The sequence below is a fragment of the Acanthopagrus latus genome, chromosome 5, assembly GCF_904848185.1.
Source record: "Acanthopagrus latus isolate v.2019 chromosome 5, fAcaLat1.1, whole genome shotgun sequence".
Lineage (NCBI taxonomy): Eukaryota > Metazoa > Chordata > Actinopteri > Spariformes > Sparidae > Acanthopagrus > Acanthopagrus latus.
Genome location: NC_051043.1, coordinates 23,068,642 through 23,085,809, shown reverse-complemented (window position 1 = coordinate 23,085,809; position 17,168 = coordinate 23,068,642). Strand labels below are relative to the sequence as shown.

At 44.0% G+C, this 17,168-nt stretch overlaps 1 protein-coding gene across 2 annotated transcripts in view; it reads right to left on the bottom strand.

The window, feature by feature from the left end:
• The window catches only part of efna5b (ephrin-A5b), a 100,356-nt gene that overhangs the window by 11,508 nt on the left and 71,680 nt on the right, over positions 1–17,168 (bottom strand). For both annotated transcript variants that reach the window (XM_037098594.1, XM_037098595.1), the window contains exon 2: positions 11,805–12,097. In XM_037098594.1, the coding sequence (XP_036954489.1) occupies positions 11,805–12,097 (293 nt within the window). The remainder of the gene's footprint in view (positions 1–11,804; positions 12,098–17,168) is intronic.

Sequence of the window (17,168 nt, the reverse complement as noted above, 5' to 3'; positions counted from 1 at the left end):
TGCGGCTTAGGCGCAGTATTGTTTCAATCACAGCCCAAGCCAAGCTTTATTGCAACTGTAATGTTATCTGGAAAACACATTTCCTTTGCCTTTCAATGGAAGAGTCAACGGCACATTCCAGACACGCAGGCATACAGCCATGTGTCTGCGCTGATTGGAGGCTAAAAGCAAAGTTTACGCTGGCTAAATACAGTAGATAATATCATGGGGGTGATATTGATTTCTTATCCATCATTTAGCAGGCATAATTGCTCAGCCGTAAAAAAATACTGCAGGATGAGTCAATCAAACTGCCGTAAGAGGATTTGTTTGTTATTTCTCTTTAAACATCAAATTAGGTGTCATCTAGGGTCTCATATCCTGTGAACCATCACCGAGACGAGGCCTTCTGCAGTATGGAAAGTGCATTTACTCAAGTACTAAGTATTTCCATGATCTGCTTCTTTCTACTTCTACTCCATTAAATTTTGGAGTTAAATGTTAAGTTAAATGTGCTTTCGTTACTAAGATTAGACTTTATTGATCCCTTGGTGAAATTCACAAGCTGCCCTGCTGTATACAGGAAAACAATATTATAATAATAGTAAATAGTAATAGTTTTACATATAAATGGATACAAATAATAATAACTAGATAGCATTCATTATTCTGGAATAAACCCTCTGCATGTAAGTAAATATACTTTTTATACGTAGTATTGTGTGATGCTAATGCATTTTCTTCAAGGGGCAAAATATAGGAGCAGATGGACAGAATGTAAAGAAATAAGAGTTTGACATAAATAAATATGCTAGCGTGCTAACCAGCTAGCCCCCAGCCTCCCCTGGTCCCCAAACTCCCAGTCCTGACTGTTAGCTGCACGACTAACTGAGCTAACTAGTTAACGGCTGCTACAGCAGTTAGCAGTAACTCTGAGGATACGCTGTCCTCTCTTTGTTTTCACTATGAATTTGACAGGTGGTCAATTCCTACATGTTGCACCTTTTTAAACTTTGAATTCAGGACTTTTACTTGTAACAGAGTACACTTTGGCATTGCAACATTTTCTTCAGTAAAAGATCTGAATCCTTTTTCCACCACTGAACAGTTGGCAGTACCAACACAACCACAAGGCTTAATGCAATATTGTGGATTAAGAAATATGGTTGAAATGGTTTCAAATCACTGGTAGGTTCAAGTTTTAAGTTCCCCTCTTTTTCCGACATGTTTGCAGCAGTCAGTCGACAATCCGTTGTGACTACGTGTCTCAAATGTCCGCGATTCCAAACATTATGTGACAACAAACGCAAACACTTTTTTTATATAAAACTGTATTTTTGAGCACGACAGAGCCTGCGCCGTCTCATATGCCATTGTGAACGCATAACATTAATAGCATCATGTTAGCATGCCTCCACTCTGCCTTAGGTCTCCAGCTGGCTTTAATAATGGTGCTCTAATCCTTTGATCCCTGCTTTTTTGTTCGGATGGGACGGGTTAAACAGAATGCCCTGTAATGTTGTGTCCAGCACCGAGCATTCCTGGCTGGCTAATTTTGTCAGTTCTCTGAAAAAATAAAAGAAAAAGAAAAGAAAACGCCACTGGCCTTGCCTTTGATTCACTGAGATTACTCATGTGGCTCAGGCTGTACGATCCCAGTCAGAGTTTAGGTCCAGGAGACCAGGAGTCTGAGTTTATATAAACCAAGAGACAGCACACATAGACACAAACCCAAACACACGCTGCATTACTTTTCTAGATCCTTTGTGCCATCTTCTACCCATGTCTCCATCCAGCTAATTAGACAGTTTGCAGCCAGAATACATTTCCTCTATTCTGCGTACAGAAATCACTGCTGGGATTCATTAACGTTTGTCCTTCGGTTTAAGGGTGTGGAATCGGTCAAAAGAAGACAATGTTGAGCTAAACAGATGGAAGGAAAACCTTGAATTCAAGATGGTAGGCTCACCAGAGTGAGTTTCAGACAGAGGGAGCGAGAGAGAGGGAGAGAATATTTATATGACCCCTCCGGTGGGTAATATCTACTGCTGCATTGTCCAAAGTAATCTCTTCAGTTCCTACAAAAACACACACGTACTGTACAAACCCATATGCAATAAAGGATTGTACATGTGCGGACTGAAAAATTACGAAACGTCCTTCACAAATTGTCCTTCCTGCATTCGACCGATTCTAAAGCAGCATTCTTTTTCTACTAAGACGTCTTAGAAAAAAACCTCTAAAAAGATTCAATATACAGAGCAGCACAAACAAGCTATCTGTATTGTGAGTGTGTGTGTGTGTTTGTATGCCTTCACAAAATGTGCCCATGGAAAAGAAGATGGAAGAGGCTATCCGCTGAAGGGGCCCATTAACCAGATGCTACTACAGCGAACACACAATAGGAGGGAATGGGGGAAAACTGCGAGCAGCGGTGACAGAGGAGAAGGAGAGGAGGAATAGCTGCCCTTTTGCTCTTTCCTTGCATCTTTCAACCTCCGCCAAAAGTGAACCAAAGTCACTCCTCGTGCCACTCCACTCCGAGGTGATGAGGTCACAGGCGATGAGGAGAAGTGGCGAGGGAAAGAAAGGGGTCGTTTCCTCGCGCTACCGTTGCAATTATTTCCTTTCGCAGTTACGCCAATGTACAATGAGCGTCATAATTTCTTGTGAAAGATCGCATAATGATCATCTAACAAATTAGTCTGTCCTCTTAAAAATGAATAGCGAGTGATTGAAAGTGTGGAAAAAAACCCTTGAATTTCATCGACTCATTCACGTCTTCATACTCGGCTGACGATAAACACGGTGATTTATTAATCTAAGGGGGAGTTCAGCTTTTTAAAGCAGCCCTGGGATAATAAATCACTTTAGACAATAATGTTTCATTACTGCACTTAGTGTATCCCATACAATCACAATATTATTGTTATGGCTTTGGTATCCACCCACTGAATAAATGCAGAAAAACTGCATGCGGGTGTTTGTGTAAATGAATGTGTTAAGCAGAGGAAGACTGAGAAAAGGACAAAACGATGAACAATAACCAATTAAACATAATTACTAATGCACTGGGTTAATAGTAAATGTGTTAATGGTTTAATGGCCAAGGATAAAGTGTCCTTGTCTTTGTGACAGTGAATCATAATCAGCTCTTGAAGATAGCTTTTAGATGTATGAATCACATGAGGCTGAGAGGAACCCTGTGCCCTCTCCTGCCCTACTTTTCCTCTGATCTCGTCTGCTTTTTGCAGCCTTTCTGTTTTCTCGTCTGTCGAAGTGATGACGACTTTATTGCCGGTCGCGCTCAAATAACTTGATTAGAGACTTTTCTCTCTCGCCTTGCCTTTCTCTGGGCTGTCAACAAGTGTGCCATGACTTAGCTCATGGTCTATTAATAGCCAGGTCTGGCCAATAAGCTTCGCTCGCCGGTGGACTGTTTTCAGTTTATTTTTGAAAGGGGACTCCTGAAACCCCAATGAGCTTGTCATGACCAGACTTTTAACGCTTCATGTCAAAGCCAGTAAAATAAAGGGATTTGTTTCTGCATGTTCAAATGAGAGCTGCGTCAAAAACAAAGTAGTCAATTGAATAAAAATTGCGGCCAACTGTTTTGGTAATCAATGAATAATTTCAGGCTTTTTTCATGCAAAAATGTCAAACGTGTCCTAGTTCTGATTTCTTGAATGTAAGCACGTGCTGTCTTTGGGTTGAGGACTGTTAGACAAAAGAAACCATTTTAAGAAGTCACTCTGGGTTCTGGAAAACTGTGAGGAGCATTTTTCACGGTTGTTTTGACATTTAGATGAGAGAAAATGCAAAATAAACACCTTCATTCCAATAAATGAACCTGTTGATCCAAACTTTCTCATTAGCGCTCAAGTGCCTTGACATCATGAGACTGTTAAGGCCATCGCATGATTCACACCACTTTCATACTCAATAAACCACTCCTTAAACCGTCTCTTCACTCTACAAGAACAATAAGCAGATTTTGATTCACCAATCTCACATAAACGCCAGTGAATGCCGTCATCCACGGTCAGGCAAACCTCTGCTGTTGTGGTCATGAAAAGAAACACATGGTTAATGTTATGAAATGTTTTGTTTTGGTTAGGGTTAGGCCACAAAACCACTCTGTTAGGTTAAGGAAAATATTATGGCTTATGATTAAAACAAGTATATTATGTGACAGATATGATGTAAGTTATGCTGTAGGTCTAATTGTCAGATTGTTGATGGTTGATTCTCATTCCAAACCTTTTAAATGATGCTACTGATGCTCTGGGTTTGTGGACTGCTGGACTTACCACCACAAAACAACAATCTGGGCACCCTGGGGAAACCCAAAGTGTCAGTATTTGACTCAACTATCAAGTGTTTCACCCATTGGTCCTTTTAATACGTTACATACATTGAAACAAATCAACATAGATTAAACATAGACACAAAAGATCCTGGCTGAAAGTCCTGTGTGTGTTACCCTACGTGGATTTTATGTTGGGTGTTTGAATGCATCTGGTCTCCACAAAAAGTTCATGGGAAAGATTGGCTATCACCTGCATGCAAAACTGGACTTTGGCGTATTTGCGGCGTGCAGTTTCAGTGTTTAAAGCTTGTGTTATTTGTATGTCCCTTGTGACTCCGTACTGAAGCGCCTGAATGTGTTAATGTTTCATTAAGGGTTTTCATTTCACTTGTCACCAGCATGTAGATGTCGTATGTCTGCGCCCATGCAATCTGGACGGCAGAAACACACAGCTGACGGGTTTCTGGTGCGAAGGGTGACACACAGGGAGTGTTGGTTATCGTAGGCACTGTCTGTGGCTGGAGACGAGATTAAAAGGGGAGACAAGAAATGATGAAGTAACCAGGGGAGACGACGGCAGTGGTGCTAGAATTTCTGTCCATCTATCAGGATTGAAATAATGCATTCCAGACATCTGTGTGGCTCTCCCTGTACGTCTGCTCATGCATGTGTATGCATGCATATTGTACATGAGCGCAACCGTACAAGTGCGCGTAGCTCTCTGTCACATTACTCCGTGTTGTCGGATCATTTCTGAGTGCTGATGACAGCGTCAATTTCTCATGTGAATGGATGAAAGGGGCTGAGTTATGATGGTGTCCATATGCAGGTTTCCTCCCTGTACCACAAATGGAACAGCACCGGCTCTTTATTATTATTAGCGGACTTCCCATGGCTCTAACAAAATACAGACTGCGTGCACTATCCCCTGTCTCTATTTCATTTGTCCATTAATGCCATTTTCCTGCTGCTGCTGCTGCTGCCGCTCTACGATCTCTACTCCTTACTCCCCTTTCAAGAGCTGCTTGAAGGAGCATGGTGCATCACAGGATTTATGATCAATCAGAAGGCAGTTGCAGTCCACATCTTGGACGGGTCTGTTCAAGCTTTGTGTGCATGTAGCAATCCAGCAACGACGAACGAAAAGACCTTATGAGATCTTGGGAGAAAGCCTTGTGAATTTCCAAAAGGCTCGTGACACGTCGGCTTGTTAGTCATGATCAATCTTGTGTTGCATTTTTGCATATTGTCCTCCGGGCATCTGCAGGGTGATTGAAGCCTCGCCGGGCTGGTTTTCATTTTGTAATCTAACATGGGTAAGCGTTATCGCTCCACACTCCGGGGCCTGTTGGTCATTTAATGTGTTCATTTGATATCAGTCACACATTCTCATCAGGTGTCATTGTAACATCTCTCTTTTACTCGCCGCGTCGCACACAGAACATTTCTATAAATAACTCCAGCCTCGAGTGAGAAGCAGAAAGGTGTTATTGATTGAGTTTTTCCAGTAGTGAAAAGGCAGTACCAGTCCACTCGGGTGAACAAGGCAGACAGCAAGAAAACGACATTGTCTCTGCCTTCAGTCCGGCGCTGCCTGATCACACCAAGTGGTTTCCTATTTGCCACCCATCTTACATGCCTAAAAACACAGTAACGCGTGGCTCAGTCATCTCTCGCAGGGAGCCACCGCCGATATTGGATTTCTGCCCTTTTCCGATTAAACTCACTCAAATACAAGATTGTGGATTGTGTCCACATTAGAAAAAATGTGCTTGCATCAGCATTCCGCGAGATGGGTTTCACTTAAACCGCGAATGCACCGTGACCTCCGACCCGAGAAGTGATCCGACTGTCCGCTTATCTCTCCCGTCTGTCACAGAGGCTGATACTTCCGAGCTGTAACTCACTCGCCGCTAATAATATTTTGCAGGATTGCTTGCATGTGTGGTATCTCCCTGAGCCTGGTAATTTTAGTTTTTTTCTTTTCTTTTTCAATTTTAAAGCATTCCTCTGTGAATTATTCCTGTCTTGTGTTGACCCGAAGAGAAAACACAGCTGCGTGTTGTCAGCCGTAAGGATCAGGCTCCTGACTGACTCCGTGCTTTCGTCTTGTCTTCAATTACCTGCCTCAGACCGAGCGGAGAGGCTGACACAACGGCAAAAATGAAGAATTATGACCTCCATTTGAGTAAATTCCCTCCATCCTGCTAGCGTTGATTAAGCTGTTTCTGTTGTTGAAGCAGATGACAGCAGAACCCTGTCTCCTCTCCTCTAATTTTATCAGAGATGCAACAAATCAAGCCCTCGACCCGCATCGAACTCACAGGGCGAAAGCGCCATTAACGGGCATTTTCTCGGCAGGAATATGATTTGACAGCTTAATTTTCATCTACAAACAAGAAAGCTAATCAATCACGTCGCCGAGGGGCAGATTTTTCATCCCACGTTCCCCCAGGTCATTCTGCTACGGAAAGTTATTAGAGATGACGAAATGATTAATATTCTGATACGGGGTGCATGAGTTCACACGTGAGGTCTCTGCTGTTCTGCATGTAGCTGAACATTCGTCTCTATAAATGTATACTGGAGTTAATATAATAATAATAAATAATCTCGGTTCATCAAGACAGTGCACCACTGTCTCATGAATTCCATGGATGATGTACCATTATGTACCCGAGCCCACTCACAGTTAACTACTGCTCACCTCTGCCTCTTGTGTTCGTCGATAGTGACCTCTGCAGTGCAGTACAGCCATCTTCCGCGGGTAATGATGCATACGATTTTCCAGTTAGCTACGCCACACTACGCAATCACACAATGTACAGTAAGGCAAATGGGCTACAAGGGCAAAGTCTGACCTCTGACTTTGTGCTGAACTGCAGATATCACCATATCATTGATGTATTTGTTATGTTGTAGGCTCTCGGCATAGTGGATAGCCTGCACTGATATGCTAAAATATAAAGGTGTGTGATCCATTATTTAGACATTCGGCCTCGGGTATTTAAACATTTCGATGCACCGTAGGATGAAGATGGAACGCTTAATGATCCCAGTGGAGGAATTGGGTAAAAATCAGGTTGTGCACCAGAGCAGGTGAAGCTGAATGGGACTTCAGGGACGTAGTTTTAAATTAAAATATTCCCACTTCAGTTAAGTCAAAAGTGATATCTTCATTTCCACAAGCCTCACTGCACAAGTCTTAGTTTATGTGATGCCTTGATGATTTTAAGTGGGAGACCTTGTGAAAATTACGCTTCTACGATTTCATACAAGCAACAGCCTTCCACACTTGGTCCATGTAGTGTTTCCATGAAGAGGTACACCTAGAACGAGGTCAGCTTTCAAAAATGAAGCACACAATGTTGATACAGCTGACAGTGAATAGCGTTCCTAAAAATACGCAGCCCGAGCCAAGAGTTAAATTGGCGTTTACTTACTCACGGCTGCACAACAGTACACACTGATAACTACAAATTTGACAACGGTCTTTAATCTCACCGGCAACGATAATGAGACTGGATACCATCACAAGGTAGCTGGTGGTTTAACTTAAATATCTGTTTCATAGTTCAATAGGCATCCACTTCTCAGAAATCAACCTGGGCACGTAACATTATGATTATCATTTAAGAGAGGTAGGCAGTGCTTCCACTTCATTAAGCAGGTGTAGTGTTATCAGACACCCACAAACTACAGCCGCCACACGTCTGAAAATTTGAGCGCCGAGAGAAAAGCAGTGCACACCTGCCCAACACAACTGGCTGTTACAGACACAACATGCATGTAATCCTGCGAGGCGCAACACACACTGTTTGCTATCTTTGGTCTGACTCTATATTGCAATTTCTGACGCCAGTATCTGTAACACTGTCGGGTTATTTGTTCTAACTCTGGACATTATCTCAACATTATTCAACTTCTCTGAAAATGACAGACCCCTTTGTCCCTGATAATCCTAAAAGATATCTCAAGAATAATTCAAAGGCTGAATGTGCATCTTTTCAGAAAAGGGGCTTCAAGTCTCATATTCTTTGACGTTTCAGATGTTTTTAATGTATAGTTCAGTGTGTTCTGATTGGATGTTGGTTTGAAATGTTAGCTAATACTGCAGCTCGATGTCTAGTGGAGAGATTGATTTAAGTTTGAACCGGATTATGTCGTTGTTGTTGCAAAATCTTTTGACACATTAGGGAAAAAACCTGAAATATACAGTTAAATGGTGACATCTTGTTGGTAGGAGTAATTGTGAGACGACTATGGGCAAAACTTGACCCGCAGTTGGGACATTGTTTGGTTTTGATGAAAGCAAATGAGCATTCGGTACACAAGGGGAACAGAACTTGAAACATTTTTGTCCACTGTGGCACTTAGCTTTACTCTTTTTAAAAAGATTAGAGATGAAAGATTAGTGATAATCGTGTCTGAGCCAGTGTTTTTTTCACCATCATAACTTCTGAATATTTATAATAATGGTATCTTAAGCCAAAGTGTAATCCCTGAGAAAATTATAGTAATTAGGTTGGACTCTTTTGAAAGAGTCCCCATTGTGATTTAATTTTGCAGCCCGTTTACAAACTCCTTAGTTAGAAAGTTGTTTTTTTTAATTTATCGCTGAATTCTAAAGATTAAAGGAGATTAAAACTGATGTAAGCCAGTGCAACCTGCAAGTTCTTGAATAATTCTGCAAAGGGGGGTGGATGAGGAAGACTGATGATGATGATGATGATGATGATGATGGTAGCCATAGGAGCAGCTGTTGCAGATGAATTGGCAGGTGTGGTAATGTAACCGCCCCACTCAAACCCTTCTCCTCCAGCTCAGCGTTCTGTCCGCCGGATCGATTCCGTATGATCAATCAGCAGCCACGTCCCCCCTGCTACTCACGGACATTCAGGCCCGGACACAATGGCGGTGGGAAATCACATGTCAGACGACTTCATGGTAGATGACTTTAATATCCGCCACAGTAGCCAGAGAGGCTATACGCTAGAATCATTCAATAGCCAATGAAGCCGCGGGCCACTAAACCAATATGGCGTGCAACAGCAGAATGGATGTGTTCCATGGAAGCCCTGTCGGTCGCTGTGTAATTTAATCCAGCCCTTAGGACAAGCATCTCTCAAGAAATGGAAAAAAAAAAAAAAAAGATGTTAGAAATGGAGACTTGAGGGAGCGGATGAATTGTATAACCCTTCTCTAACCCCATCTACGCTCCCCAACTCCGGAGACTTCCATTTTTCCCTCATCCCATTTAGTATGACTGTCAATGCAAATTGGCTATAAAAGCAAGAGGAAAATCTGGTTACTCTAAAACAGACAAACGGCCAAACACCTGGTTGTTGAAAGGCCCCCTGGAAAGAGATTTCCTGCTATATGTTTTGCGGACTAGCCTGAGAGAGAAAACACCTCTTCACCACGGAAACAATGACGAGCATTAGGGAGGCGCTTCTTTTTTTTTTTTTTTTTTTTGAATCTCTAGTCTCTAACTCTGAAGTGTAACAAGGCAGTGGAAGGGGATTGAGAGCAAAAACATGTGAAGTGAATAAAGGGACAAACGTCTCGGCTGGCTGTCGGGTTAACAGCTTCATAAAAAGGTGCCAATTTAGAAAACAGATCTCGGGGCGTAGCGCTCGCCTCGGCTGCACTCCTGACTCTGAGAGGAGGAGAAAACAAAAAAAGAACACAGGGGTTTGACAGCCACCTAGAGCTGCATTAACACCACAGGCCAAATTGTACAGACAAACAGACACAAGTATAGTATAACCAGCAGTGTTTAGCAGGGAGGGGTGTTAACTGTCAGAGCTGACGCCCCCTCGCTGAGAGGGAATTTATACGGGGTTTTCTCACACGTTAGCCCACGAGCTGCACCGATCTGTCAACTCTTCCTTCAACAGCTGAAGCAATAATGCATTACGCTGCATGATATTGCACTAATGCCACCAGTATGAGAACATAACAGCGCTTCCTATTTTGTGATATCAGCGTTATATCCCTGTGACAAATGTGTTCGGAGCGAGCGGCGTCGACTGCGCCGACTGACAGTGACTCCTCCGTCTCCCATGTGCGGAACAGTCTGCGGTGGGAGGACGAACTCGACTCAATTCCACTCTATCACCTCTGCTTTGATAAAACCTAATTTCCCGGGGGCTTCAACTTCAGATGAACTCGGTTCCAACGCCAAGAAGGCAGACAACTCGACAACTCAACAACTAACGTGGGCTGAATGGGGAGCATAACATAATGCGGACAGGGGGGCACTCCATTCCTGGCGGATACAGTGTTGTGCAGCTGAGGTTGTGAGCTATAACTTTCAAACTGTCTCAATTTAACTCCCCCGTGAATTCCATTGCCATTTTAGGGAAGAGTTTGCAGCGAGTGATGAGAGCGGCGTGAAAAGCTTGGCTGAAAGCAGAGCATGAAAGTGTCTACTCGGATCACTGTAATGCCACTCTCAAAGCTCCGCGCTGAAGTTATGAAAACATGGGTGAGGGATTTTATGTGTGTGTGTGTGTGTGTGTGTGTGTGTGTGTGTGTGTGTGTGTGTGTGACTCCCTCGTTCTCTTGCTCTGCTGTACTAAAAGAAAAACATTTGGTCAGGAAAGTTCCATCCAGGTCTGTAATTCACGTCAAGTAAGGTCATTTGGCTTCATATTTTTCTTTGTTTTTCTGTGAATGCATGTTGGGTTTTGGGAACACAACACCGAGATAAGCTGCTAAATTGTTTCATCTGTATCACTGTCGTTCCGTCTCTGTTGTGCCTAGAGATTGATGACTAATTAAAGGAAAAGCCCGAATAAATGAGACGATAAACACGACAAATGCAAATTGTTACGACCCCGGGGCTCATATAACCATTTCTATTGTATGTGTTTTAATTGCCTCTGTGCTTTAATGCCCCTCTGTGTTACCTGAGCGCGCGTGTGTGTGTGTGATTGGTCGCAGGTGTGTTTGCTTAATAGAGTGAGTGTAGGTTGTCTAAGGGAGCTGATTGGTTTTTGCCTTCGAGGCCAGAAGTTTAAAAGGCCGGCTCTTCCCAGTTCCCGTGGGCTCTCCTCTCCCAGCCGGGCTGCCAGCGTGTCTGACGGTGCGCTGGATGTGTCTTTAAATAAAATCTTTAAAAATACTTTGCTGCTGCTGGTGGTGCTAGGGAGATGGTCAGAGGGGAGTCTCGTTTTTCATGTTGCGCCAGGGGTTTTCCCCTAGGCCCGGTTGTAACCATCGGGGGCTCGTCCGGGCTAACATTAACAAAGGAAGGGCCCATTTCAGGGATTGTTCGGGCCCAAGTGTAAACTCACCACAATGTCACCTGTTGGTTTATGGAACACCACCTAATGTAGCACGATAGGACTCAAACCTAGTGGCCTTTTATTTCAACCCTAGTGTTGTAAAATGACAAAGAAGTGTACCCTCTACAATGTGAAACACCAAATGATGTGTATATAGGTATTGTTTCCTTAAAATCTGTCGCCCATGTGATTATATGACGTGCACACAGCAAAGCGGGACTCACAGATGTAGTAGTACTCTCTGCCCGGTCTGAACTCAAAGCCCAGGGAGAACGGAGTGAAGAGCTGGAACTTCTCCGAGAACTTGAGCGGTCCGTTGGGGGAGTGCGGCCTGTTGCACTCCCAGCGCTTGAAGCCCTTGGCGGTGTGGTCGCACGTGCTGTAGCCATCGTAGTTGACCATGTAGAGGACGTAGCGCTCTGTCCGCTCCTCAGGCACTGTGTCTTCGTAGTGAGGACAGTAGACATCCAGGTAGTCGTTTATGCACACGTCGATGTGGTAGTCCCCACGATGGAACCTGAGAGAAGAGAAGATGGGGAAAGTTTAACTTTTTGTTTTTTCAGATCAAGTAGACGCACAGACCACCTGTTCTGATTGATAAACAAGCACTTCAAAACTTGCTTTAGCGCAGTCTTGATAAATCTGCGTGTCGATGAATCAACGTCGCTTTTATTATCCTGGATGAATGTTTGTTTGAAAAGCATTCCCTGCATAAACGCCGTTTTGATCTCTTTATAGTCTTTCTATGTGAAATGTCTCTTTATGTGAAAATTTAAGAGCACCAGCGCCGTCATCTCCTGGCTTCAATAAAATTTGTGTGGGCCGGTTTATCTATAAATCTGTCCTTGCTGCGGATATTTACTCACACGCATGCACATCTGCTTTCCGAAAGATGGCAAACTTAAGTGTTCGAGTCTGAGAAAAATATGCTTGAAAGAAAAACAGTTTCAGGTCTCACGTTTTACGAAGGGGGAAAAAAAATGGAAAAGAAGGATGTACGGAACGACCTCAGGCTGAGTGCAAAGCAGAAATGATCGCGGGGCTACAGGATGGTCCAGACAGTAAATGTCATGATAGGAAAAATACAGAGCCGGGCTGTCTCTGAGGGCTGTGCAGCGAGGCATCTTTACAACTGCAATGATCTAGAACGAGCCACACAGGGTCAGAGGGCTTCAATACATACAGGCAGATTCATCAAAAGGCCACACAGTGTCACGGGCCCACGTCTGCACACAAACACACACACACTCACAAACACAATTTTCTTCTCTGTTGCTTCCAAAAAACATCCCTCGACTGTGAAATTTTCACAGCTACCAAAATTAGCGAGTGGTTCCTGTGTTGTGAGTTCCTGGCCTGATCTGAGATGGTAGGACCCTAAACATAAGGGTCATGGCGGGGGGGGGTCCTCACAGAGGAAAACACTGACCCACCTGTAAACTTAGCCAGGGATGCCCTCAATTTAGCGTGCTTGGGCAACTTTGTGGCTCACACGGTCGTTCTCAGACTGCCTCGCAGCAGCTGGTGCCACTGACTCATTTCGCCCATAAGCCAGGTGGTGCGGGCTAATAATTGAGAAGCCAGTCTTTAATGTTGTAGGAGCACAACCTGACAAGAGTTTTGACAAAACTTTTAATTGAAAACCGCCACTGCTGTCTATAAGACGGGCTTCTCGAGCCCCAGAACGCATGAGGGGCAGAGCGTGTAACAGGCTCAAACTATTTTATCCCGAGGACTCTGGAGCCTCAGGATTAACATACTGAAGCAGGGCACGCGCAGCACGGTGACCCCGTTCTCTCGCCATGCAGCGTTCCGTTTGTGTTGTTGTGCAGTCCGTGCTCTTCCCATGATGGAGGGAAGGTTGCGTGGCTCAGTTCGATTCGTGTCCATATTGTGATTTTACTGTTTTGTGTGTGTGTGTGTGTGTGTGTGTGTGTGTGTGTGTGTGTGTGTGTGTACATTCTTCTGAAAGAGGGGATCCTCCTCTATTGCTTCTCCTGAAGATTCTTCCATTTTTTTTCCTGTCAGCAGGAAATGTGACATTTGGCCATATTTAAAAAAAACAAAAAAACAACTGACTTCTCTGTTGCTCTAATGTACACAGTAGACATTAAATCTTACAGATGTTCTACAGAAATCAACCATCCAGCGAGGATTGTTGTTAAAATATATATATATATATATATATATATATATATATATATATATATATATATATATATATATATATATATTCTTTCAGTGGGTGTGGAAATACCAGGGGATAAAATATGTTGTTTTCCCTCATTGGCACTAAATGTCACAAACACCTTTTGATGCTGATGAAAATAATATGCTGCACAATAGTTTAAAAATGTCAGCACGTCCCTCTATCTGTTTCTCATCTCTCCTCCACCCACTTCTCTGCTTTCTCTGTTCAATCTGCGCTCGTTATTTCAATGCAGCGTCTGGGTTCTGACTCTAAAGAAAAGGATTTTCTAAGATCAAAATCACTGTGTGTGTGTATATATATATGCACTGAAAAAAAAATGCTTATGCTGCTTGGTTGCGTTTGCTTCAGTCTGCGGCATGCCCGGACGAACTACACAGAATTACAATCTCAACGCAAACCAGACCACTTGTTTTCTTGAAGATCAAACGGCAAATTGAGCAGAAATCTGTTTTCTGGCGCCGTCACTCGTCACCGAGTTCATGTTGGTATAATGGAATGATTAATGTAACAATCAAGCGACAAATCGAGCCACGGCCATTTCTCGTTTATGGGATCGAGTGTGTCTACCGGTTTATTTGCGTATGTGTGTTTGTGTACGTGAGCATGAGCTAGCATGAAATGTCGCTTTTTTTCCTGTGTTTACCCGTGCAGGGTGTTTACAAGCAAGGCATGGTGGGAGCTCAACTGTAACATCTCATTTAAAACATGACTGCGGCGGTCCAGGAAGAGCCATGCATCTCCCTCACTGCTTTAAAATGTCACCGACTTAATGGTCACATCCTCCCATCGGCTTCTGTGTGTGTGTGTGTGTGTACTGTATGTGTACTATGTGTATGTGTGAGAAGGAGAGACAGAGACAGAGAATGAGTGTGTGGATGTTTGTCCGCGTGCGTGTGTGTGTGTGAGTCTGCGTGCGTGTGTGTGCTGTTTCAGCTGCCCTTCTCTCCCTGCCTCAGCAGTCAGAATAGTGGCTCGTGGCCCTGACTGCAAATGAAGCAGAGGATGTTTGGGTGAGCGGGCACATAAAAAGGGACAGGACAGGCATTTGTAACATGTAACACACACACACACATACACTCGCACATGTGCAAGAAGCGCACGCGACCAGCGCGCACCTCCACGCGCATACACACCCCGCCCACGCACATACATTAGGTATGTGTTATCAGCTCAGTGAGCTCCCTGGCACATTGGCAAAGGAACTGCAGAGAGACAGCCAGAAGCTGCTAATGGCACTGAGTGAGAAAGAGAGCGAGGGTGAGAAACAGACAGGGTGGGAGAGAGAACAGGACCTGGATCCAAAAGAGGGTGATGTAATGCAAAAAATAAAAAATAAAAAAGGGGTGGGGGGCCAGGAGAGACTGAATGATGCTGATAGTACCGCCAGCCTCCCAGTGAATCTAAGTCCCTGCGGGAGTCATTCATCCGTGCATTCATCATTAAAAGAGATTCCACTAAAAACTGCATGTGCATGACATGACTCTGTGTGCAGCCGGAGTTGTAAATGTTTCTCCAAGTCTATTCAGAGAGGGATTATCATAACAGAGTCCTACCGGAAAAAAAAACAAAAAAACTTCTTGTATTTTGTGGAAAGCTGTTTATTGTCCTTATAAAAACCCTGTTATCAGGGGACTAATGTGGGAGTTTTAGATGCGGCCGGCGTCTTGTTTATAGCGATGGCAGCTTTAATCGGCTGCTGCTGTTCTATAAACAGTCTTCAGCAGCAAGAGGGAAGTTGTTCCTCACCGAGGAACGGACACGGTTCTTTTTTTCCTGCCTCTGTTGTAGGACAAGCGAATGCCAAGAGGTTGCACTGACGGGATGTATATCAAGGCCGTGCTCAGGTAGAATCCCAAAGAGTGAAATATACAGGCGCGAGAGACACTAAGGGTAATGTTAAGGTCAATAGAAGAGAGTAATTGCAAAGATGCTGCAGGATCCGCTAATCCAGTGGGCACAAAAGAAAATGCAAATTAAAAGCTGCATCAAAATTGGCTGTTATTGTGCGTGCACGTCAGCATTATTGTGCCTGTGATGTGCTCCCGGAATAATAATAGAATTCCTCAGTCTTAATGATTAACCAGTAAACAAGGTGATTGATTTTAGAATATGGCTCTAGGTTTATCATAGGGTTGAGTTGAGGGTGAGTACTGAAACAAAAAGAGGCCTTTTTCAAGGCAAGTCCTCCTTGGGTAGTCATTCGGTCATTAAAAACACTGCTAGTTACTCTAGGTTTAAGTCCTGCTCATTCCATGGACTGACAAACTGAATAAATTGGAATTTCTATATACAATGCTGTTTAAAATGCATCACTTGTTTTATTATAGGTTACAATACTCATTTTACAGTACTTCCAATAATCAATCGCATGTTTATCTCTACCAGTGTTCCTATGATTGGAGCCAAAAGCTGGTACAAAATGTCCAGATGGAGTTGGCGCTGCGTCGCCCTCACTCCCTCCCCAAATGCCACATGCGCACGCACGGATACACTCTCTCCAAAACCCGACTGCCACAATCACTCCATATTTTACGACACACTAATGGCAACATCTTCTCCATTCTGGTGAGAAAGGGGGAGTAGCGGGAGCGGAGAGTGGCGGCGGAGGCCTGCTAGCACTAAAATAGGTAATTAAGGAGCAAAGTTGGATGGTAGGCTAATTGTCAAATGGTGATAATTACACGTCTTTGTTGTGCCACAGCTGTCCCAGCGAGCGGTAGGTCAAAACACAAAGCCAGGGAAATCAGCTGGACACAGAGTGTGGGTGCATGTGTGTGTGAGCGACTGTGTGTGTGTGTGTGAGTGTGAGTGAGAGAGAGAGAGATAATCTTTATTACCAACTGATTACATTTTCACACCACCTCCTCAAGCCCTCAGGGCAGCAACTGAAGGGCCAAGTATTGTCAGCACAAACACACACTTTCTCGCACACTCACACACACACACACACGGATACAGAGAGACACTCGCACGCGCAAACACGGAGTCGCAAACAGAAAGAGTGAGTTCGGGAGAGCTGGAACAGTGAAGTGAATGCAGGGTAAGGTGGCACACCACTGCAGTCGTTGATTGGCTCATTTCCATTTCAATTACACAGCCCAGTGACATTGCTGTGCATACACTCGGGCACACGCGCAGAGAGACAAACACACACGCACACAATGACACTCACGCGCACAGCCCTGCATGCACGCACACACACACCATATCCAATGAACTCCCATCAGCCACTTCTCTGAGCTGTGCACCAGTGGCTGCAGACAGAAAGCAAGGAGGACAGGGAGAGATAGCTAACCTGAGTGAAAGAGAAAGGAGCAGAGCAAGAGCTCGGCGGCAGGTAGAGGCAGGGAGCAATCCGAGTCATCTAACCAGTTGA